Source organism: Podarcis bocagei (assembly GCF_964188305.1).
Source record: "Podarcis bocagei genome assembly, chromosome: 13".
Lineage (NCBI taxonomy): Eukaryota > Metazoa > Chordata > Lepidosauria > Squamata > Lacertidae > Podarcis > Podarcis bocagei.
In genome coordinates, this window is record NC_138138.1 from 29,765,355 (window position 1) to 29,790,065 (window position 24,711).

General features: G+C 42.0%; 3 protein-coding genes across 3 annotated transcripts in view; 2 read left to right on the forward strand and 1 right to left on the reverse strand.

Annotated features, from left to right (window-relative positions):
- Positions 1–1,280: 1,280 nt before the first annotated feature.
- LOC308570498 (olfactory receptor 10A4-like) lies at positions 1,281–3,292 on the reverse strand. The gene has a single exon (XM_081165399.1). It carries the CDS (start codon positions 2,557–2,559, stop codon positions 1,552–1,554), a length of 1,008 nt encoding a protein of 335 aa, XP_081021525.1. The 5' UTR covers positions 2,560–3,292; the 3' UTR covers positions 1,281–1,551.
- Positions 3,293–6,177: 2,885 nt separating this feature from the next.
- LOC308571671 (olfactory receptor 11A1-like) overlaps positions 6,178–24,711 on the forward strand; it is a gene marked incomplete at its 3' end in the record, with an annotated part of 29,363 nt that continues 10,829 nt past the window's right edge. The window contains exon 1 of the mRNA XM_081167316.1: positions 6,178–8,123. Within this exon, the coding sequence (XP_081023442.1) occupies positions 7,939–8,123 (185 nt within the window). The 5' untranslated portion in view covers positions 6,178–7,938. The remainder of the gene's footprint in view (positions 8,124–24,711) is intronic.
- On the forward strand, positions 13,684–23,595 carry LOC308570625 (olfactory receptor 5AP2-like; the record flags this gene model as incomplete). Its single annotated transcript, XM_081165540.1, has 2 exons — positions 13,684–14,066; positions 22,810–23,595. The coding sequence occupies exons 1-2, from the start codon at positions 13,899–13,901 to the stop codon at positions 23,593–23,595; spliced, it is 954 nt and encodes a 317-aa protein (XP_081021666.1). The 5' UTR covers positions 13,684–13,898.

Genomic DNA, 24,711 nt, shown 5'->3' on the forward strand with positions numbered 1-24,711 from the left:
CTGAGAATGGAAAAACTGGTTTGGCCTGTATTTTGACACCTCTAAATTCACTGTGTGGCAGCCAATCTCAATACTCCAAGCAATGATTAAACACCAACACCCACTATGCCCAGTAATTTAGCGGACTCAAGGCACCCACCCAAACACATACAAATGTATCCTCACAGCTACACTGTAGAGTGGATCATGCTGAGAGAGATTGCACAGTTAAAACACATGTTGTCAGACAATTTGTACCCACGCATAGAAGCAGAAGTGGTGCTGGGTGGAAGAGGAAGAGCTTTGAGCAATCTCTTCCTGAACAGATTGGAGTGTGTGTGTGAAGGATCGTTCAGATCTACCCCAAAGAATGGACAGAACAGGGAAGATCTACTTCTTGTTAGCTGTAAAGTAGCCTTCTTCAATGTGGTTCCTGCCAGGTGTTTTGGACTACAGTTCTCATTAGCCCCAGCCATTGGTGAAGGCTGCAGTATAGTGTCTCCTGGCAGTTATAAGACATCATGTTGAGCAAGTAGTTCTCAAAGGTTTAGTTAAGGATGCAAAACTCCCCATGGATTTATTATTTACTTTGCTTAATTTAAGTTACATAGTGAGGGAAACAAATCTCCCCAGCCTCCTTCACACAGCAAAAGACCAGAGGTGAAGTATAATCCACAGTGGAAATGAGAAGTTACCTTTCATCATTATGCAGACATGAAAGTTTCAAGGACCTCTTTTGCAGACAGAATAATGAGAGGTTTAAAAAGCAGTGGATTGCATTCATCTATTTTTTTATTCTGAGTACACCCATTGAAATTAATCATTAATTGTGAGTTAATCACAATTAATGATTAACTCAGGCTCATCAATTTCAATGGAACTACTCCAAATAAAAAATGGTTGAATGCAGCAATCTATCCACTGGGTTAGAAACACACAAACACACTTACACATTGCTCGCGTGCCCCCCCATGCAAACAAATCTAACTGCAGTCAACGAAAGACAACCAACTATGCCCTGCCTGCCCTCCTCAACCTCTGTCACTGACAAGGAAAAATAATAAGTGAATAGAAAGATAATTTACTCAAGTGATGCTGACACAAAAAATCTAAGTGAAAGAATGCAAGCTTTACCACCCCAGCCCCTCTCACTCTCTCCCCTTTCTCTTTTCCCCCAACCTCACACTGTATGCAACATTAATGTCTCACATTGAATGCAACTGGAAAGTAAAATGGCTCTATGACCTGAAAAAGAGATAATGCAGGTATTTTTGTAACCCAATATTTTTAATTTTTTTTAAAAAAAGCCATCTAATATTATTTTCCAATTTAATCCAGATGTATCAGAATCCCATTTAAACTCAGGCCCATTAGGTAACAAAAACAAAACAAAACAAAACAAAAACAAACATGGAAGCTGTAAATACAGATTAAATGGAGGGCATGTGGGATGGCATTTTGGTGAGGATAAAATCGTATGGATGCTGGGGGTAAAAATGCTTGCATGAGAAGCACCACATCTACAATAAACCACTGTGTGTAAGTGCCCTGTGTCTCACACACCCATTTACTTTAATGAGAAATTATTGTGAGCCTTTGTGTTGGCACGCATTTGTCGATGGCTCTTTTCAGAGACTTGCTCACCTCCTTGTTCCTCAAGCTGTATATCAGAGGATTGACCAGAGGTGTAAAGACTGTGTAGAAGAGAGAGAAGACTTTGTTCATTTGGCTCAGCGTGTCTGTATTTGGGAACATGTACACTACTATTAATGCCCCGTAAAAGATAGTGACTACAGAGAGGTGGGAGGAACAGGTGGAAAAGGCTTTCTTCCTCCCCGTGGCAGATGGGATTCTCAGAATTGCAGTGATGATGTAAATGTACGAAGCAATGGTCAGCAGAAATGGCGGAAAGGTAAACACAGTGGTAGTGATGAAACTGGACAACAGCAGAAAATGGGCACCGCTGCAGAGGTGTTGTATCAATGGCATGAAATCACAAAAGAAATGGTCTATTTCGTATGGAGCACAAAAACTGAACTGTGCCATTGTTAGTGTAATTGTGGTGACTACTAACGAGCCACTTAGCCAAGATACGAACACTAACTGGACACAGAGACGGTTGTCCATAAGGGCTGCATAGTGCAGCGGTTTGCAAACTGCAAGGTATCGATCATAAGACATCACTGCCAGGAGATAACATTCCGTTGCTGCTAGAAATGCAAAGAGCCAGAACTGCAGCATGCATCCTTTTGCAGAAATGGTTCTGTCTCCGGATAGAAGGCTGGCTAGCATTCTTGGCAAAATGGTTGAGCTATAGCAGGTCTCTAAGCAGGATAGGTTACCCACAAAGAAGTACATGGGTGTGTGAAGGTGCTGGTCAGAAATGACTAGAACAACAATGAGGATATTCCCAGCCATGGTCACAAGGTAGATGGACAGAAAGATCAGGAAGATGAATATCTGCAGATCTTGGAGATCGCTAAACCCCAGCAGGACGAAATGCGTTATGATCGTTTGGTTTTTCTCTCGGATGCTACTCATGGAATGCATCTGCCATAAATCAAACAAAACATTAAACATGCTTTCAAGGCAGGTAGCTACAAATAGAGAATGAAAATATAAAAAGAAAAGAAATATGCAATTTTACTGACAACAGCAAAAGAAAGGCTGGATCGATGGTCTTCATGGTAACTGTACTGGAAAACATTGATGTGAAAACGCTTTCAAGAGAAATAAATATGACATTTATAAGAGGATAAACACACACGGGACACCCTGCTGGGCCAGACCAAAAACCCACCTCATCCAACATCCTGCTTCCAACAGTGTTCATTATCTTCTTACATCACACTCCTGTATGAGACAGTTAATGATATCTTTCTTACCTACTGCTATGATAGCAAACTAGCGATAATGGCTTATTCCTTTACCGTATGGGTTTGTTTTCCAAGAAGAAGGTGGTAAATACTTCCCCTTTGGGTTTGTTGCAGATATTGAATCGAGCAGCTTTGAATGTTTGTATTTCTAAATGCTCTGCCCCATGTTTTTTAATATCTTTTCCAGAGGAAGGCTGGTTATCCCCTGGACACTATTTAACTATGAAAGAGGAAGTAGCCTTTTTGTTGTTGTCACTGTTGTTCTAAAAAGCATTTTCAAATGAACATTGGTGGCTGATGACTTTTGGAACTCATGGGGAAGAAAGCAGAGATCTCAACAGGAGATGGAGCCAAAGCCAATGATGAGCAGAGCCAATTAATTCTGCTCTGGTCCTCATCTGCCTCCCTGTTATGTTCTACAACTGGCAAGACTGATAATAAGGAGAAGAAAGCTGCCATAAGCAGTGCCATCCCCTGGACTAGGTGCAAGAAGGCAGTTGGGGGCTGGTTGAGGGAAGAATGAGGTTGGTGGGGCAATGCCTATTTGCTGCAGTGGAGCAGCCTTTGTGGCAAGCGTTCATTTTCAAAAACAGTGTTGTGTTGAGTGCTATGCCATTCCTTCAATGGCCAATGCTCAGGCCAATGTTGCTAACGTAAACAAATCAGCCACACACATTCAGGAGGGAGGTATCAATGGGCTCAGGGTAAGTTCAGAGTTTCCGTAAGGATAACAAACTTTAGGGGAAAGCTTGAGGAGGAAATGATTTGGCCCAGCTTATGAAACCCTTGATGAGGACGGCTTAATTACCCCATCATACTACATTGTTTTGTCCCTATGGTCTGCAGCAGGGAAAAACATGTTCTCACATTGGTTTCCATTCCATTTAATTCCTTGTACAAATGAAGGTACCCATTTCACTGATGCATGAACAAGGACACAGAACCGCACAGAGATAGGAACTATTGCTCAGTAAGTTGTGGGTACTTGTGTTTTGGTATTCTGTTTTGTATTGTGTTTTGAAACAGGTGGCACTGTGGTCTAAACCACTGAGACTCTTGGGCTTGCCGATCAGAAGGTTGGTGGTTTGAATCCCCACAACGGGGTGAGCTCCAGTTGCTCGGTTCCAGCTCCTGCCAACCTAGCAGTTTGAAAGCACACACACACACACAAAGTGCAAGTAGATAAATAGGTACCGCTCCGGCGGGAAGGTAAACAGTGTTTCCGTGCGCTGCTCTGGTTTTGGTGTTCCATTGCGCCAGAAGTGGCTTAGTCATGCTGGCCACATGACCCAGAAAAACTGTCTGTGGAAAAACGCCGATTCCCTTGGCCAGTAAAACGAGATGAGTGCTGCAACCCCAGAGTCCTCTGCAATTAACTGTCAGGGGTCCTTTACCTTTTTTATTCTGTCATAAAATTGTTGCAGTGGTACCTTGGGTTACAAATGCTTCAGGTTACAAACACTTTGAGTTACAAACTCTGCTAACCCAGAAGTAGTACCTTGGGTTGGAAACTTTGCCCCAGGATGAGAACAGAAACTGCACGCCGGTGGTGTGGGGGCAATGGGAGGCGCCATTAGTGAAAGCACACCTCAGCTTAAGAATGGTTTCGGGTTAAGAACGGACCTCCGGAACGAATTAAGTTCAAAACCCAAGGTACCACTGTATTTTTTATTATAATATTAATTATGATTTTCAGTTTCATACATTTCAATAATTTTACAAGGAGGGGCACAGGGTTAGCTCATTCACACAACTCTCTTCCCTCCCATGGTTCAACAACTTATGCTGCCACAGCCACACTATGATGTGTACGAAGTGAGGACAAATTCCAGTATGCACGTTCCTGTAAGCCCACTTACAGTAGAGCATAAAATACATTAATTTGCCTCTTTCTGTTTTGAGCCATTGTTTACTCTGTTTGCTTACTGTTGATTTCTTCCAGGGAAACTCAAAGGGGAAGGGCCATAGCTCAGTGACAGAGCATCAGCATGGATTTCTGAAAAATAAGTCATGTCAGACTAACCTGATCTCGTTTTTTGACAGAATTACAAGCCTGGTAGATGAAGGGAACACAATGGATGTAGCCTACCTTGATTTCAGCAAGGCATTTGACAAGGTGCCCCATGATATTCTTGTAAAGAAGCTGGTAAAATGCGGTCTTGACTCTGCTACCACTCAGTGGATTTGTAACTGGCTGACTGACCGAACCCAAAGGGTGCTCATCAATGGTTCCTCTTCATCCTGGAGAAGAGTGACTAGTGGGGTGCCACAGGGTTCTGTCTTGGGCCCGGTCTTATTCAACATCTTTATCAACGACTTGGATGATGGACTCGAGGGCATCCTGATCAAATTTGCAGATGACACCAAACTGGGAGGGGTGGCTAACACCCCAGAGGACAGGATCACACTTCAAAACAACCTTGACAGATTAGAGAACTGGGCAAAAACAAACAAGATGAATCATAACAGGGGGAAATGTAAAGTATTGCACTTGGGCAAAAAAATGAGAGGCACAAATACAAGATGGGTGACTCCTGGCTTGAGAGCAGTACATGTGAAAAGGATCTAGGAGTCTTGGTTGACCACAAACTTGACATGAGCCAACAGTGTGACACGGCAGCTAAAAAAGCCAATGTAATTCTGGGCTGCATCAATAGGAGTATAGTATCTAGATCAAGGGAAGTAATAGTGCCACTGTATTCTGCTCTGGTCAGACCTCACCTGGAGTACTGTGTCCAGTTCTGGGCACCACAGTTCAAGAAGGACACTGACAAACTGGAACGTGTCCAGAGGAGGGCAACCAAAATGGTCAAAGGCCTGGAAACGATGCCTTATGAGGAACGGCTAAGGGAGCTGGGCATGTTTAGCCTGGAGAAGAGGAGGTTAAGGGGTGATATGATAGCCATGTTCAAATATATAAAAGGATGTCACATAGAGGAGGGAGAAAGGTTGTTTTCTGCTGCTCCAGAGAAGCGGACATGGAGCAATGGATCCAAACTACAAGAAAGAAGATTCCACCTAAACATTAGGAAGAACTTCCTGACAGTAAGAGCTGTTTGACAGTGGAATTTGCTGCCAAGGAGTGTGGTGGAGTCTCCTTCTTTGGAGGTCTTTAAGCAGAGGCTTGACAACCATATGACAGGAGTGCTCTGATGGTGTTTCCTGCTTGGCAGGGGGTTGGACTCGATGGCCCTTGTGGTCTCTTCCAACTCTATGATTCTATGATCTTCCTAGAGTAGAGAAGGTCCTAGATTCATTGCATGGCATCTCTCTGCCTTAAACCCCTGGGAGCTTCTGTCAGTACAAACAATACTGAATTGACCAATGGCCTGACTCATTATGAGGCAGCTTTCTATGTTCCTATATGATATTCTTTAAAAAAGAGCAAGCTTTGAAGTCAGTAGTTTAATTGCAATATGCTTAAGTACATAAGTACCGGTAGTTTGCTGCTTCTAGCATTAAAACACCTATTATTAAAATGATGTCAAAGGAGACTGTGATTTCCCTGTGGGAAGAGAGAGATGCAATGCACCAAGAAGGATAATCATTCTGATGGAATATATATGGAGAGAAGAAACACTGAAAACAAAAATGCCTTTTTTAATTTCAAGAATGAACTGAGGTCAGGAATAAGATGGGGGAAATGAGAAGAGGCTGTTTTCAGAACAGAGATACAGCAGAAGAAGTAAATTGAATTCCAGCACTATGGGCATGTTGTAATCTATACATTTTTAAAAATGTTATTAATCAAAGCAAACATACTACAGTCAACTGAGACATGAAAACAGCGATAACGAGGAATAAGGTAAGCAAACTACTGGCTTTTCCATTGACGTGTAAGAATGAGATAGGAGGAAGGGGAAAAAAAAAGAAAGAAACAGAAGCATCTGGACATGGCTGGCAAGAGGTTGCCATGTGCTTTGATTGAAACTCTAAAGGCACAATGGGCATTAAAAGCCATTTGTACATTAGGACAAATGTAGGTGTCATAAATAAAATAATAGAATAATAGAATTGTAGAGTTGGAAGGAACCCTGAGGATAATCTAATCCAACCTCCTGCAATGCAGGAATAAGCAGTTGTCATGTATGGGAATTAAACCTGTGACCTAATAATAATAATAATAATAATAATAATAATAATAATAATAATAATTTATATGCCACCCATTGACTGGGTTGCCCCAGCCACTCTGAGTTGCTTCCAGCAAATTAAAACACCAAACATTAAAAACTTCCCTATACAGGCTGCCTTCAGATGCCAGATAAATGTCCATCTCTTTGACATCTGATGGGAGGGTGTTCCACAGAGTGGATGCAACTACCAAGAAGGCCTTCTGCCTGGTTTCCTATAACTTCACTTCTTGCAGTGAAAGAACCACCAGAAGACTCTCAGACCTGGAATTCAATGACTGGGCTGAATGATGAGGGTGGAGATGCTCTTTCAGGTATACAGGGCCAAGGGCCATTTAGGGCTTTAAAGGTTAGCACCAACACTTTGAATTGTGCTCGGAAATGTAATGGGAGATAATATAGATCCTTTAGGACTGGTGTTATATGGTCCCTGTGGCCGCTCCCAGTCATCAGTCTGGCAGCCTCATTCTAGATTGGTTGTCTTGTGTGCAGGCAAGTGTATGTTAGGTGAAATGTGCACAAAATAAAATTGTATGAATGTTTTCATGGTGTGGAAATGTGAACCAAGTATAAGACAGAAAAGAAAAACTAAGAGAAACTGAAATTGTTAGGTTTGTCCATCCCTAGTATTTGCTACTATTAATGAAGAATTAAAAAGCAAATATATTATTAAGGACAATGTGCATCGTGGTCAACCTAGGTCCTGTTAAAAAATCCTAGTGATGGAAAGGGAAAATATTTGTTTGAGCCCTCTAGTTGTGTTCACTTACGACTTGAAAAGTTGTCCTGGAAAACCTCCTCCCACCCTCTTCTCTCTAGTTTAATACTTGATGTATAACTGCCAACATCTAAATCTTATGGGTGCAAATGAAAAGAGCTATTGTATATTAATCCTTTCCGCCCATCTGAAGTAGAGTTTATCTAATCTTTCCAGGTGTGAAGCTAATACAATGGCAAAAGCAGAACTGAGAAATCAAACAGTCCTCACTGAATTCCTTCTGCTGGGATTTGGAGATCTAGGAGATCTTCGGTTTCCTCTCTTCCTGCTCTTCTTAGTGATCTACATTGTGACCATGCTTGGGAATATTCTCATTGTTGTGCTTGTTGTGGCTGATCGCCACCTTCACACCCCCATGTACTTCTTCCTGGGAAACCTGTCCTGCCTGGAGACCTGCTACAGCTCCAACATCCTTCCCATGATGCTGGCCAATCTCTCCGACAGAGGTCCAAGAGCCATTTCTGTAACTGGATGCATGATCCAATATTACTTCTTTGGCTTCTTGGCAGCCTCGGAATGTTATCTCCTAGCAGCAATGTCCTACGATAGGTATGTGGCAATTTGTAAGCCACTGCTCTATACGGTACTGATGAATGGCAGAGTTTGCCTCCAGCTAATAGCTGCATCTTGGATCAGCGGTTCATTGGCTATTAACGTGACTATATATTTAATGCACCAGTTAAGGTTCTGTGGCCACAGTGAAATCAGCCACTTCTTTTGCGATTTCAATCCAATATTAAAGCTCTCATGTAGCGACACACACGTGATTGAACTTTTAACCACCTTCCTGGCTGCGATATGTTCCTTGCCTCCCTTCTTGTTGACCCTGACATCTTATGTCTATATCATATCTACCATTGTGAGAATCCCCTCCACCAGTGGGAGGCAGAAAGCCTTCTCGACCTGTTCCTCACACCTCACTGTGGTGTCCATTTTCTATGGCACAATCATGATTGTCTACATGTTGCCCAAAACAGATGCACTGCGAGACCTCAACAAAGTCTTCTCTCTCTTCTATACAGTCCTGACACCTTTCTTCAACCCCCTGATATACAGCCTGAGAAATAGAGAGGTCAAGGAAGCCTTCAGAAAAACATTTACTAAATGTTGCACTTGGGAAAGAATGCAGGGCCATCGTTTAATATGCTTGTTTATCTAGAAGTTGATTTTGCTCCTTGTTGAGGATGTTATTTTTTCCGTGGGGAAAAATCACACATACATCACCCTACTTAATACTGTTCTAATGCCCAAAAGGCATTCACATTGGATTGCCTCCTTGGTAATGGCAGATAGCTTTTCCAGTGTTGTAGGTTTGACTTTATAGACAACTTGTGTATAGTAGTTCTTAGCTGATTATTGGTCCTGTCTTTTTGTTGCAACCATTATTTTATAAATAGGAAAGTGTATAGAAATTATGCCAAAAAAAATAAAAAATCAAAGTGTGAAGGGTTGTGCATATGTGGGTATGAGACAAATTAAAGTGCTAGTATATTCATGCCTGCCACAGTCACATATAAAGAAGGGTGTGTGTGTCTTTATTTTTATTTTTTGCAAACCTGAGATGGAATATGCTGGTGAGGCAAACAGTATCATTCCTTTTCCAACACATTTTTTGCTATCAGAAGTGATTCACCTGGTGGAGCCACAATGCTAGCTTCCCGAAAATGGTGTTGCTGCTACCTACAAGGAAGGACAGGAGGATGTGGTGAAGTGGCGGAGAGTTTGTTCTGCCCATGCACCTGCACTGAATAAACCTCTGCCAACCTCATCTCTACCCCTCCCAGTATGCAGCTGCCAGGAATCTAGCATTGCAGCTCAGCCCTTGTGGAGGAGACACTTCTGTTTGCTATCCTCCATAGGTGTAAGCAAATTTCTTTCCAGAATCCTTTACTTCTGATGTGAGCATCATGTCTTGTTTACATGTAATAATCATTTAGCTCTCAATCATCTTTCCCTCCATTCCAGTTAGACTGGAGTATCTGCAACTACTGTATTTTTCGCTCTATAACACGCACCCGACCATAACACGCACGTAGTTTTTAGAGGAGGAAAATCCGTAGGCATGCCACCCGTAGGCATTCCCTCCATAACACGCACAGACATTTCCCCTTACTTTTTAGGAGGAAAAAAAGTGAGTGTTATGGTGCAAAAAATACGGTATTTAAATTTGTATATGAGGAGCAAGTTCAGTCTTCCCCTTCATACAAGTAGCTATTCCCTTTTGTGTTTGACCCTGCCTTCCTAATACATTGATTATATTATGCATGACATACACACCTGACACAATCAGTGACATAGTGTGAAAAAGAACACTTGCATGCATTGGCTTTTTGTAATCTCAAGTACCATTGATTTAAAGGAGATCCCCTGCTGTCTGTACCCATTTTAAACCATTTCCTTTCCGTCTATACACTGAATGTGTGGAGAGAGAAACAGGAAGTACGTTTCCCTCTTCTTGGATGGGCAGCTTTGCAAGTGTACCCCAGATCTCCTCTGTGAACTGGCTAGATTGCAGGCTAGATCATCCTCCTGCCACCAAATTGGCCAATGATGGCAGGAATTAGAGGGTGTTCCCCTAAGCACAAGACCAACTGACCAATAGCGTTGCTTGGCCAGGTGTCCAGGGCAAGGATAAATTCCCAGCCTGCTGGGCCATTGGGCCTCAGGAATATCCCTACCAACCCTGACTCCATGATGTCCATGTGTTCAGCGCCATGCCTGAAAGGAGCTATTATGGATGCATATCGGGGACCTGCACAATTAAGTAGCCCAATTATTTCATTACATTTATTTATTTCATAAAATGTATATGCAACTTGTTTGTTGAAAACCTCAAAGCAGATTCCAAAAATGATCAAGCAATAAACTCGAGAAAAGAATTGCAACCGGGGGGGTCACTAGGGGGCGCATTGGAAGATGGCTGACAATACCATCTCTCCGACCCACACGGGGTAATTAAGAGGCTGTTATGGGAGTAGGCAGCCTCCCTTGTTGCCCCAAGGAAATGGGGAACACTGCCCTTGCCTGCTGTGCCCATAAATCACCCCCTAATTCGAAAGAAGCGGGTGAGGGCACTAGGCAGAATGCCCCCGTGTGGACCTCGGCTCTCCTGGACGCTGTCTCTGATCGCGCACTAGCTGCAGCAATTTGGAATAATTAATTACAAAAGAAGCAAATGCACATATTTCAAGTGAAGAAGGGGAGTGAAGTCGGCTAATTTAAGTGACCTCTGCGAAAGAAGACGACGGGCTGGAGAAACAGGAATATTTTACGATGAAGATACACCAAAGGCGGGGTATGTTGACAACGGGGCTGAATGGGGGGGGGGGTTGGAAACCTTTTTTACTTTCCTTCTATGTGATTTACAAGAACCCCTCCTCATTAGAACCGTCGGTTGAACTGACCCAAGCAGGATGATTAAGGTCTGTGTGGAGATAAACTTTAACCAAAAGTATGCTTTATGGAGATCGAGAAGCAATAAGAGCTTTTGGGAATGGCGCAACAATTAATTCAGAATGGACTTGGTTTCAGACTGCATTCCTAGTGAATCTCCTCAGAGGTTTTGAGAAAGGAGGCAGATTGGTGAAGATTAATGACGCTAAGACTGTTTTGATGTATGGAAGTGATGTTATATGGAAAACGTCTGGATATGGCTACTGGATAAAAAAAATAATATCCACGCAGGATTACAAACTGTTCTAACCAGCTTGCGGAGACTATCAGAGGTCACAAAGAGAAAGGAAAAATATAACAAGAAGAGATGTGGAAAAATAATAAGAAAGGACTGGATAGTACTGTGAACACCATAAGGTTAGATTTGTGGACATTAAAACAGCAGCAAGAAGCAAGAAGTTGATTGGATCCCTTCGGAACTTGAAATATGGGTACCCCCAACAAAAATTTAAAATTCAGCTGTGTAATTTGGAATTTATGTAATTTGGTTTGATTTGATGTGATTAGTCGGTTAATAAAAAAATATTCTTAAAAAAGAGAAAAAATTGCAACCTTAAACACACAAAAGTTAAAATACTAAAGCAGTTTAAAATTACCTCAATTTTCTAAGTATCTGGGTAGGCTTGTCTAAATAAGAATGTTTTTAGCAGGTACTGACAAGAGTACACAGAAGGAACCTGCTTGGAGTTCTAAAGTGCAGGGGAAGCCACACTAAAAAATTGAGTTCATACAAATCAGAAATGAGTATGATGTGGTGTAGTAGTACTAATTCCACTAATTGAAGCATTGTGGTGAGCTTATGCCCACTGAGCTCTAGGAACCCATTTTTGGACCAGATGTTAGGGTGGGTCTGTCAGCTCAGGGGGGGGGGTCCACTTTCTCTTCACACCTTGGCCACATGCCAAAAACATTATCTGAAACCCTCTTTAAATTCCCCTCTTCCAACTTACTGTTAGGCACAGAAGTGGAGTGTGGGAAGAGGTAGAAGTTGGATCACACCTGTCCTATGTCATGATCCTTAATAGTGCTGTAATGCACTACAGATTTTCAATTGTTGGGAAGCTCATAGCTCCACTAGAACTCCCTTTTCACTCTCTGATCTCAAGGTTCAACTCCATAGCTTTGCTAGAACATGGACCAAGAATGGAGTGAGACATACTGTAGTCAGAGTGATATAAGATTTTAAAGGGAGATCTTAATTTTCAATCAGAAGACACAGTTCTATGGTCCCTGACTAAGAGTTCCACGTACAGCCTGATCAGGTATACTAACTCTTTTTCCTGTATAAATCAGACATTTTGAACTACCAGAATTAATTACCTGGACATTTTAAGCCCAGCCCTCAGAAGTACTAGGCTTTGGGCAATGTAGAAATCCCATGGAACGGTAAATAACCTAGGTATCTCTCTTGGGTTTAGGAGGCTGGTTCATACAGTTCAGAAAGCCAGCAAATTAGCAGCCACTCTCCCAGGATCATTTCCTTTAAGTGCTTATGGGAAGCTATATTACGAATACTCATTGAGTGAGAAGATGTCAGTTTCTTTCTAAAGGATTTGGAGAAATGGTGCTAATGAATCCTGGGACATCTGTGATTGTGACAGTGACTTACTACAGGTAAGTTCTAGAACACTGCTATTCTTGGCAGCATTGTATCATCTTTCAATGCCCTCTTTAACTTTAAGGGAAACAAATTCATTAATTCAACGATTTTTAAATTGACTGTCAGTAAAAAAAAAAAAAGTGCAGTCTATGCTCTCAAGCTAATGTAGTTTACTGTGTTGCTCTCCTCCCTTTTTATTCCAATTAAAGAGGCTGAGCTTATTTTTTGCAAAATATACCATGTCATCATATAGAGTGCATGAATGATGATTTATCATGAACATCCAGCTCTTTAATGTTATTTTTTTCATCATAATGGATTGTATCTATTCTAGACTAAGTTGCTCTTTGAAATCCATGCAAAACGCAATCATGATTTAACTAAGACCCAATGATTTATATGGGAATGAAGTCCCAGTAATATTGAAATAAATCCAACTAAATCATTCCCTCAGTAGAGCCGTTGGAATGGGCACAACCAAGTCCATGGTTTCCCTGGGTCTGCTCTGAGTAGGACAGAATACAATCCTTAAATTTAGTTTGAAGTCACTGACTTCATTCTATGACACCTTGGAATGTACTTTAACCTGATAATAAGGGTAAATAAATATATTCTCTCCTTATATTTGACCGGACTCATTCAGTGGCCTTAGAATGCTGACTGCCTGTTGGTGATGGTGAATAGGAAACCATGGGGAGGGAATTCAGTATCCTGAAACGAGGCATGGCGTGGCCAGGTAGAACATGGAACAGGAGAATTCCACACTGCAACAGTTTGTTGTAGATATAAATGCCCTTCTCCTTGCCTAGGGAACAAGCTCAGGATGCCTGCACTTTCAATTGCTGATTTCAACTGCAGGTCTTTCATATTTAAACTAAGTTGTGACCTTCAGACCAATCACATTCCATAGCTTCATTCCTAGTGCGGGGAACAAAATTGACTAACCTAACTCAAAATACACTGCACAGTTACAATAGGAGCTCATGTACAAAATGTTCTTGATATTTCTCCTACACTAAAACGTATGTCCTCCCGGTTAGATTTTAAAGTTGGTGTGACATTTGTTGGATAAAAAGACAATGTTGGATATAAAAGAAGGAAACCAAACAGTCATCACGGAATTCATCCTCTTGGGATTTGGGAATCTCCCTGAGCTGCAGCCTTTTCTTTTCTTGCTCTTCCTGATGGTTTATATTGCGACAACAGCTGGGAACCTGCTGATCTTTTTCCTGGTTTGGGCAGATCAGCACCTGCACACCCCCATGTACTTCTTCCTGGGGAATTTGTCTTGCCTGGAGACTTGCTATAGCTCAATCATCGTGCCCAAAATGTTGGCCGATTTACTAACTGGTGTCGGTTACATTTCTGTTAGTGGATGCATAGCCCAGTTTTATTTCTTTGGCTGCTGTGTAGCGATAGAAACGTTTCTCTTGGCAGTAATGTCCTATGACCGCTACCTGGCAATATGCAGTCCTTTGCTCTATGCCACTATTATGCATAGAAAACTATGTTTTCAGCTCATGGCAGGAGCATGGGTAAATGGTTTGATGGCTAATAGCATTGTGCTGATTTTCATGGTTCAACTATCCTTCTGCGAACCCCGTGTCATAGATCATTACTTATGTGATTATTTCCCATTGGAAAAAAAGTCATGCAGTGACACAAGCATGATTGAATTCCTCGTCCTTTTCTTTAATTTCATTTTTGTCGTCATCCCGTTTCTATTGACTCTCATGTCTTACGCTTGCATCATCACCACCATCTTAAAGATCCCATCCACCACTGGAAGGAAAAAGGCCTTTTCAACCTGCTCCTCTCATTTAATTGTTGTCTGCCTATTTTATAGTGATTTAATCATTGTCTACATGCTGCCGGACACCCCGACCCTGAGAGACCTCAATAAAGTCTTCTCCATTTTCTATACAGTCTTGACTCCTTTGCTCAACCCTCTCATCTACAGCTTGAGAAACCAAGAAGTTCACAGAGCCCTAAGACGAATTTGGAAGAAACTGACAATTTCTTTTTCCAATGAGTGATTAGAACTCTTCTATTTTCTTTAAGTTTATCAGGTAGTTCAAGTATCCATGTCTGCAAAAGCCTGGGTCCACTGTGATCTTTCCTCCCACTGTGAATGTTAGGGGGATTAGAGGTGGATTTTTTTTTTACCTTAAATTCTGCCCGTGAACGAATTCAGGAATAGAATTGAGGTATGGTGATGGTCTCCAGGTTTGCCCAGGGTGGGGTGGCATAATTGGAAGCCCCAAGGATTGAAAGCACAGGGAAGATTGGAAGGCTGTGTACCACCATATTTTCTGGTCTTCTTCATGTGCTGAATCAGTTAGATGCAGTTCTACTCAGAACAGAACCATTGAAATTATTGGACCTCAGTTAGTCATATTCATAGCTTTCCATGGGTTTACTCTGAATAGAACTGATGGATACAAGCCAATAACTTTTGTCTTAATAATTTCCCTCCAAGAACTGACCTTCCATTTCTGCTGTTTCTTGAGCTCCTGTGTGACTTGGGGTAAGTGGCACACTTAGATAACAGCGTATGAGAAGTCACTAGTCACAAGAAGAAAAAAGGGGCAGACTTCCAGGCACTTAGGAAAAGTGTAACAGTTCCCCATCAGGTATATAAATCACCCATGCAGTGTTTTTTTTTTCTGCTGGGAGGTCTCCCATTTTAAAGTCATCTGCTGAACTTTAGGATTGAGTGGAAATTTAAATCCAGGTATCCCAGCGCCTGCCAATCTAGCAGTTCGAAAGCACCCCCGGGTGCAAGTAGATAAATAGGGACCGCTTACAAGCGGGAAGGTAAACGGCGTTTCCGTGTGCGGCTCTGGTTCGCCAGAGCAGCGATGTCACGCTGGCCACGTGACCCGGAAGTGTCTACGGACAGTGCTGGCCCCCGGCCTCTTGAGTGAGATGGGCACACAACCCTAGAGTCTGGCAAGACTGGCCCGTACGGGCAGGGGTACCTTTACCTTTACCTTTATCCGCAGCGTAAGCATCATGCTCTAAACCCACTCCAACTGGAGCACTGTATTGGCCGGGGCTGATGGGAATTGCAGTCCAAATCCTCTTCATGGAACCAGGTCAGGGAGGTCTGCTCTAACCACTCTATAACACTGGCTTTTCACCAAGGAAGTTTTAGAAGAAGTGCTGATGAGTCTCTGTAATATTCTTTCTCTTTTTAAAGGCATGGGTTTATATATTCTAATCTTCAAAATGTTCCCAAGTGGACAATGCAAAAACAAACAAACGCTCCTTGTAATTATCCATATTATGTGCTTTGTCAACCTTTCAAAATTGTACTTGCGTGCTGTGTTTGCAAAGGTTATGGTGATCTGATGTTTTGTTGATATTTTAACAAGAATATAAACCAATAAATGAAATTCTCTCCTCTTCCCAGTAGCACTGGAGTCATGTCAGACATGGGAAATGGAACAGTTGTTTAGTACTTTCTTGGTGTACTAATTCCACTAATCAAAGCATTGTGGTGAGCTTATGCCTACTGAGTTCTAGGGACTCGTTTCTGGACCAGATGATAGGGTGGGTCTGTCAGCTCGGGGGGGGGGGGTCCACTTTCTCTTCACACCTTGGCCACATGCCAAAAACATTATCTGAGACCCTCTTTAAATTCCCATCTCCCAACTTACTGTTAGGCACAGAAGTGGGGATGGGGAAGAGGTGGAAGTAGGATCACACCTGTCCTGTGTCATGATCCTCAATAGTGCTGTAATGCTGGGTGTGAATCTGGATTATAACTGTGGAGCAATGAAGATTATGGACTTTTCAGAGCTTGTCCCCCTGGCTGGAAGAGTCCGCAACCAGAAGGAGGAGGAGTACCAGGAGGAATGGATGAAATTCAAAGACTATTTACTTAAATACACTGAGATAATGTAATTGGAAAAACTTGCAAATGTCAGATAGGCTTAGGATTTAAATACGTGATGTTAGAGAATAATATGTTTAAAGTTAAAATGAAAAGAAAGAAAGATGTTAAGTGATTAAGTTTATTTTATGAGGAAATTGGTTTTGGAAAACTGTTACAATGATATACACTGAAACTCAGCCAGGGGGATTTGAGGAAGTCACTTAACAATGTTACTAAGATTGGATCAATACAGCTGAGATCTATGTTTGTTTGTTTGTTTGTCTGTTTAAAATTTTTGGAAAAGCAATAATTTTTTTTTGGATATATATATATAAACTGTGGATCAGGGCATCAGTGTAGTTGCAATTACCTGAATATTAAATATGCCCCCTAATGGGCTGTCTTTTGGATACATTTTTTATCAAAATCTAGGTCCTTAAGAAATGTGTCTTAGTTTATTACAACTAATGCAATTGCATGCTTTCTTTGTGTCAGGGGTGGGAAACATTATCCGCTTGATGGCCACTCTCTTTCTGAGTAAACTTCAGTCTGGGGAAGGGCAGTAGAAAAAGTGGGCCAAGCAATCAATACTTTTTTTTACTTTCTGCAGTAGGTTAAATTTTACACACAGAACTTGCTTTGCTTCATCCATGAACACAAAAGGGATTATCGGAGATCAAGGACTTTTGGAACTCATGGGGAAGAGATCCCAACAGATGGTGGAGCCAAAGCCAATGATGAGCAGAGTTAGTCAATTCTGCTTTGGTCCCCATCTGCCTCCCTGTTATGTTGTACAACTGGCAAGACTGATAATAAGGAGAAGGAAGCTGCCATAAGCAGTGCCATCCCCTGGACTAGGTGCAAGAAGGCAGGCAGTTGGGGGCTGGTTGAGGGAAGAATGAGGTTGGTGGGGCAGTGCCCCATTTGCTGCAATGGAGCAGCCTTTGTGGCAAGCATTCATTTTCAAAAGCAGTGTTGTGATGAGTGCTATGCCATTCCTTCTATATCCAATGCTCAGGTGGTAAGTGTTGTTGCTAATGTAAGCAAATCAGCCATACACATACAGGAGGGAGGTATCAATGGGGCTCAGGGTAGGTTCAAAGTTTCCATAAGGATGATGACCTTTAGAGGTTTTTTTAAATACTTTTAAATTCAGCTTTACACTACACATTTAAATTCAAACAATGGACATGATCATCGACATTTAGGATTCCCTAAATCCTTGGACTTCCCTCCAGCCTTCCATAGTTTCCATTTCCATTCTTTTTCAACTGCATCATATATTTTCCCCATTTTTCTTAAAATAATCCATTTTCATCTTAGTTTATAGTACATTACAAGTGTTACTCAAATCCTGCCAAAGTTTTTAGTTGTTTACAATATTTTCTTATATAATTTGTAAATTTCTCCTATTCCTTATTAAAGTTTCTTTCTTCCTGGTTTCCAATTTCCCCAGTCATTTTCGCCATTTTGGCATAGCCCATCATCTTTTTCAGTCATTCGTCTCTGGTTGGGACTTTATCTTCTTTCCATCTCAGCATGATAATCCTTTGGGGAAAATTAGGGGAGGGAATGAGTTGGCCCAGCTTATGAAACCCTTGATGAGGATGGTTTAATTACTCCATTACAGTGGTACCTCGGGTTACATATGCTTCAGGTTACAGACTCCGCTAACCCAGAAATAGTACCTCAGGTTTTGCTTCAGGATGAGAACAGAAACCGGGCTCTGGTGGCGCGGCAGCAGCAGGAGGAGGCCCCATTAGCTAAAGTGGTGCTTCAGTTTAAGAACAGTTTCAGGTTAAGAACGGACCTCCAGAACGAATTAAGTACTTAACCCGAGGTACCACTGTATCTTACATTGTTTTGCCCCTATAGTCTGCAGCAGAGGAAAACATGTTCTCACATCGGTTTCCACTCCCTTTAATTCCTCGTAGAAATGAAGGTACCCATTTCACTGATGCATGATTAAGGACACTTTGTGGGTGGGTCCTGGGTCTCCTCTCTGATCGTCCTCCTGCCACCAAATTGGCCAATGGTGGCAGGAATTAGAGGGCACTGCCTTAGCGCGGGACCAACTGACCAATAACGTTGCTTGGCCCGGGGTCCAGGGCAAGGATAAATTCCCAACCTGTTGGGCCATTGGGCCTGAGGAATATCCCTACCAACCATGACTCCATGATGTCCATGCATTCAGTGCCACATCTGAAAGGAGCTATTATATATGAATATCAGGGACCTGCACAATTAAGTATCTCAATTATTTCTTTTATTTTTTTTATTTCATAAAATGTATATGCCACTTGATTATTAAAAACTTCAAAGCAGATTCCAAAAATAATCAAACAATAAACTTGAGAAAAATTTGCAACCTTAAACACACAAAAATAAAAATACTAAAACAGATTCAAATGACCTCAATTTTCTAAGCATCTGGGTAGGCTTGTCTAAATAAGAATGTTTTTAACAGGTACTGAAAGGAGTACACAGAAAGCACCTGCTTGATCTCAACAGACAGGGAGTTCTAAAGTGCAGGGGTTGCCACAATAAACAAATGGGTTCATACAAATCAGAAATGAGTATGATGTGGTGTAGTAGTTCTTGTTGTTTAGTCGTTTAGTAGTGTCCTACTTTTCGTGACCCCCTGGACCAGAGCACGCCAGGCACTCCTGCCTTCCACTGCCTCCCGCAGTTTTGTCAAACTCATGCTTCGAGAACAGTGTCCAACCATCTCGTCCTCTGTCTTCCCCTTCTCCTTGTGCCCTCAATCTTTCCCAACACCAGGGTCTTTCCCAGGCAGTCTTCCCTTCTCATGAGGTGGGCAAAGTATTGGAGCCTCAGTTTCAGGACCTGTACTTCTAGTGAGCACTCAGGGCTGATTTCCTTCAGAATGGATAGGTTTGATCTTCTTGCAGTCCATGGGACTCTCAAGAGTCTCCTCCAGCACCATAATTCAAAAGCAGGTGTAGAAGTACTAATACCACTAATTGAAGCAGGGTGGTGAGCTTATGCCTACTGAGCTCTAGGAACCTGTTTTTGGACCAGATGATAGGGTGGGTAGAAGCAGGATTGCACCTGTCCTGTGTCATGATCCTTAATAGTGCTGTAATGCTGGGTGAATCTGGATTATAACTGAGGAGCAGGGCATCAGTGCAGTTGGCATTACCTGAATATGAAATATGCCCTTTAATGGGCTGTCTTTGACCCTAGTAACAGGCCTTGCTTTATACATATCCCGGAAAGTACAAGCAAATATCTGGAACTCTTAATATTAAATTAAAGGTCAGCACCCTGATCCTGTGTTACTTTCCAACCAAGTTTAATCATCACTTCATGTAAAAAGGAATAGAATTCTGCCTAGATGATGAAATTGTCTTATATTAATAAATTCATTATTCAAGAAAAACACAGATAACCAATTAGTCATTTCTAACTAGGACCATGTCCCTTCAACTTCAACCAGAGTAAACAAAGTGGTAAACAGACAGGAACTTGCAGGAAAGAAGCAATGATTCCAAGGAATGACGATACTACAATATTAACTCAACCAGGAAGCTCCACCTCCTTTCCTGAGATTTACATGGGTTCAAAATAGTGTTCATGCCCCAGATTTTCAATCATTGGGAAGCTCAGAGCTCCACTAGAACTCCCTTTTCACTCTCTGATCTCAAGGTTGAACTCTTTAGCTTTGCTAGAATATGGACCAAGGAATGAGTGACACACACTGTAGTCACGGTGATATAAGATTTTAAGGGCAAATCTTAATTTTCAAACAGAAGGCACACATCTTCTATCCCTGACTCAATGATCTACTTATAGCTAGATCAGGTATATTAATTCCTTTTCTCTTTCTGATTAGTATGTGTCTATGGCAAATGGTTGTGTTCACAGTTCAAGCTTGGGTAATTAGAGAATCTCTTTTACCCTTCAAATCTAAGGTACAGTGGTACCTCGGGTTAAGAACTTAATTCTTTCTGGAGGTCTGTTCTCAACATGAAACCGTTCTTAACCCGAGGTACCACTTTAGCTAATGGGGCCTCCCGCTGCCACTACGCTGCCACCGTGCGATTTGTGTTCTCATCCTGGAGCAAAGTTTTTAATTCAAGGTACTATTTCTGGGTTAGTGGAGTCCGTAACCTGAAGCGTCTGTAACCTGAAGTGTCTGTAACCCGAGGTACCACTGTATATATACCGCTGTCCACCTGTAACCTTGCTGTCCGAAAGAGCATCTGTATACTCTGTCTTTCATGTCATAAACCGATTCTTCTTTAATGCTCTTGTTTGTGAACATTTTTATTAGGTATATGGGTTAACAGTAGAGATACATTCATAACACATGCACCTATTGACTATAGCAAAAGTTTTGAATCCTCTCAGGAATATGCATAGAACACATGTAAGTGGTGGACACACATATGGGTTCAGATGCATACCTTGTAACAGTGCTTCTGTGGGACTGAATCATTCCCTCAGTGTGTGTAGTCCAGGACTGCCTATTACTAATATATAGACAAAGCAGTCCAAGTTAAATAGTTCACAGCCTCTTTCTTTTTCAGTGGGAGCAATGCTAGCAAGTGCCTAGCTTTCCCTCTGGAAGCAAATGGAAGTCGAAAGTGTTTTGGCTTGACTAGTTCATTCCCCATGAACTTCAACAAGTTTCTTTCTGTACAGTTAATCACAGTAGCAAAACAAAAGGAAAACAATATTATTTTGATGGCTCTGCCTGACCTTAAATTTTACTGCATGCTCAAAGTAGAATTAATTTTCTGGCAGTTTAAAGTAGTTGACATTCTTGCTGTGAACAAATGTCAAGGGAGATTACACATTCCTCCAGGATAAAAGGAGTAAATAACCCAAAGAGGAGTGCTAAGCACCCCTTTAGGATCAATGGCAAATAAGAGCGATGCCTTTGGGACATCATGATCTAGAAGTGTTCAGATTGATTCTCTGCATTGTTGTTAGTATCAGCCTGAAGACAGGTACTGGAGTTAAAGATGTCAAAGGATGTTTTGAACCTTCAGGCGCTGATATTGCTGCAGAGAGAATTCACAACACTGCTCATTCTACAGTAGACACGTTTAAAGGTAAGGCAACCTTTCTCACATATTTACAGAATGGGAAAAGACAAGGTCCACATTTTATCACCACTGGATATTTCTGATATTGCTTATTGATGTTGCTTTTTGATATTTTGATATTGCTGTGCAAAATCAATTCAGCTTCAGAATTTAATAAAACCACTGAGATCTGCCCTGCAATACAATCTCAGTCTTGAGTAATCCTGTGGTGCTGGATGATATGTCCCCCTCTTAAAGGTAAAGGTAAAGGGACCCCTGACCATTAGGTCCAGTCGTGACCAACTCTGGGGTTGTGGCGCTCATCTCGCTTTCCTGGCCGAGGGAGCCAGCGTACAGCTTCCGGGTCATGTGGCCGGCATGACTAAGCCACTTCTGGCAAACCAGAGCAGTGCACGGAAACGCCATTTACCTCCCCGCTGGAGCCGTACCTATTTATCTACTTGCACTTTGACGTGCTTTCGAACTGCTAGGTTGGCAGGAGCTGGGACCGAGCAACTGGAGCTCACCCCGTCGCAGGGAATCGAACCGTCAACCTTCTGATCAGCAAGTCCTAGGCTCTGTGGTTTAACCCACAGCTCCACCCGCGTCCCTTATGTGCCCCTCTTACTACCCCCCCAAACCCCACCCTCCTCTGCTAGGAGAGGAACAACAGAGAGAGAGAGACAGAGAGAGAGGAGAAGAAGCAGCAAGAGCAGCAGCAGCTGCTGCCAAGTGTGTGGCTAAAAATATCCAGTTACAAATTCACATTGTGAGAGCCACACCTATACATTTTCTAGTTTCTTTCAAATACGCTTTCAGTTTAGTTCGACCCTTTTTCTCCTTTCTTTTTTTGTTTTCCAGTGTGCAAATCTTATCTACATGATCTCCTGGCAAGTGCAAAATGGGGCAAATCAAACCATGATCACAGAATTCATTCTCCTGGGGTTTGAGGGTGGTCAGAATCTCCAAACTGTTCTCCTGTTGCTGTTTTTGGCGATTTACATTGTGACCATCTCTGGGAACCTCATCATCGTTTTTCTTGTTGTGTCTGCCCAGCACCTTCACACACCCATGTATTACTTCCTAGGGAACTTGTCTTGCTTGGAGACCTTCTACAGCTCCACCATCATGCCCAGGATGCTCTATAGTCTCTTTACAGGGGACAGGTCCATTTCATTCACTGCTTGTGTCACACAGTTTTACATTTTTGGCATACTTGTTACTACAGAGTGCTTCCTCCTAGCCGCAATGTCCTTTGATCGTTACTTAGCCATATGCAAGCCATTGCATTATGCTATCCAAATGACAGACAGATTGTGTCTTCAACTGGCTGCTGGTTCCTGGGTGAGTGGGGGCTTAGCTGCCACCATAACCACATCTCTCATGTCCCAGTTAGTCTTTTGTGGCCCTAATGAGATTGACCACTTCTTTTGTGATATTGGCCCAGTCATTGACTTGTCATGCAGTAATACACATACAATAGACACCTCAATTTTAATATTGTCATCACTGTGTGCCTTTCCTCCTTTCCTGTTGACCCTGGCATCCTATGTTTGCATCATCACCTCCATCCTGAAGATCTCTTCGCGTTCCAGCAGGCAGAAGGCTTTCTCTACTTGCTCCTCTCACCTGATAATGGTGACAGTTTTCTATGGGACACTGATTATAGTCTACATTGTACCCAAGACAAGCATCCTGAGAGACTTGAACAAAGTTTTTTCTCTCCTGTACACCATATTGACTCCCCTTCTCAACCCCATTGTATATAGCTTAAGAAATAATGATGTCAAGGAGGCCCTTAAAAAGGGTTCTATGAAATTTACAATTCATACAGGAATTTAGAAGATGGGCTGCAAATTTCACAGCACCATTTATTTATTGGTAATATTCCCCACATACTTCTCTGCTTAGATGCAGATCTCTGGAGTAGTTTCAGCAATAAGGCTCACTTAGTTGGTGTGGGGGGATTATGATGTAAAATATTTATTAAGCATTTCCATACCAGCCCATCATGGGTGGTATAAATAATAAAGATAATTCATGTGGTAAAATAGATTCTCCCACTAAAATCTCTGAAGCACTTTGGTCAAGAAAGCTGCTTACTTCTGCATCTTGACTGTCTGTTGGGACTGCTCAGAAAAATAATTTTGGATTTTTTTAAAAAATAAAAATAAAAATCTATGTCCTTAAGAAATGTGTCTTAGTTTATTACAACTAATGCAATTGCATGTTTTCTTTATGTCAGGAGTGGGGAACATTTTCAAACTGATGGCCTCTTTCCTTCTGAGCAGAGTTCATTCTGGGGAAGGGCAGTAGTAAAAATGGGCCAAGCAATCAATATAATTTTTTACTTTCCTCAGTAGGTTTATTTCTACACACTGGAAGAGGAAGACAGTATAGAGTTACAATAGGGGTTTGCAGGAGGTTACAGCTCAAAGGTAGATGGGAAAGTTGAGAAATAATAGCTGACCGACATGTTGTCATTAGAAAAAATTCTAGACCCACCATCTTCCAGAACATGGCGAGCCTTAAAAGTAGGAAAGCAAAGAGGTCAAAGACTGAGGGCACTTAGCGGCACCTGTAAAGGAGGAGATAATGACGACAAATGAGGAAGTGGGAGAGACGGGGTGTGTGTGGAGATTCACTCGGAACAATGGCATTATCCCAGAGTCTGGGTTCTGTAGCCTCTCTCTGTAGAATTTTTTTAATAAAAAAGGACTGTAAGAAACTTTTCCTTGTCTTTATACTTTCCTGGGCAACCAGGATGACAGCATCCTGACAGACACAGACCTCTTTTCGCTTCATCCATGAAAACAAACGGGATTATCAGAGCTCAAGGATACATTCCAGTCATCTGAAAACACTCACTGAGGTTTCTACGCAGGGTCAGTGGGAGGAAGGTGGCCTGGAAAGAGATGTGTGTGGCCAATGAGGTGGTGTGGTATTTGGGGAGTCCCA

Excerpts from the sequence above, each read along its gene's own strand:
- LOC308570498 (XM_081165399.1), bottom strand. The coding sequence starts at position 2,559 with ATGTTTAATGTTTTGTTTGATTTATGGCAGATGCATTCCATGAGTAGC.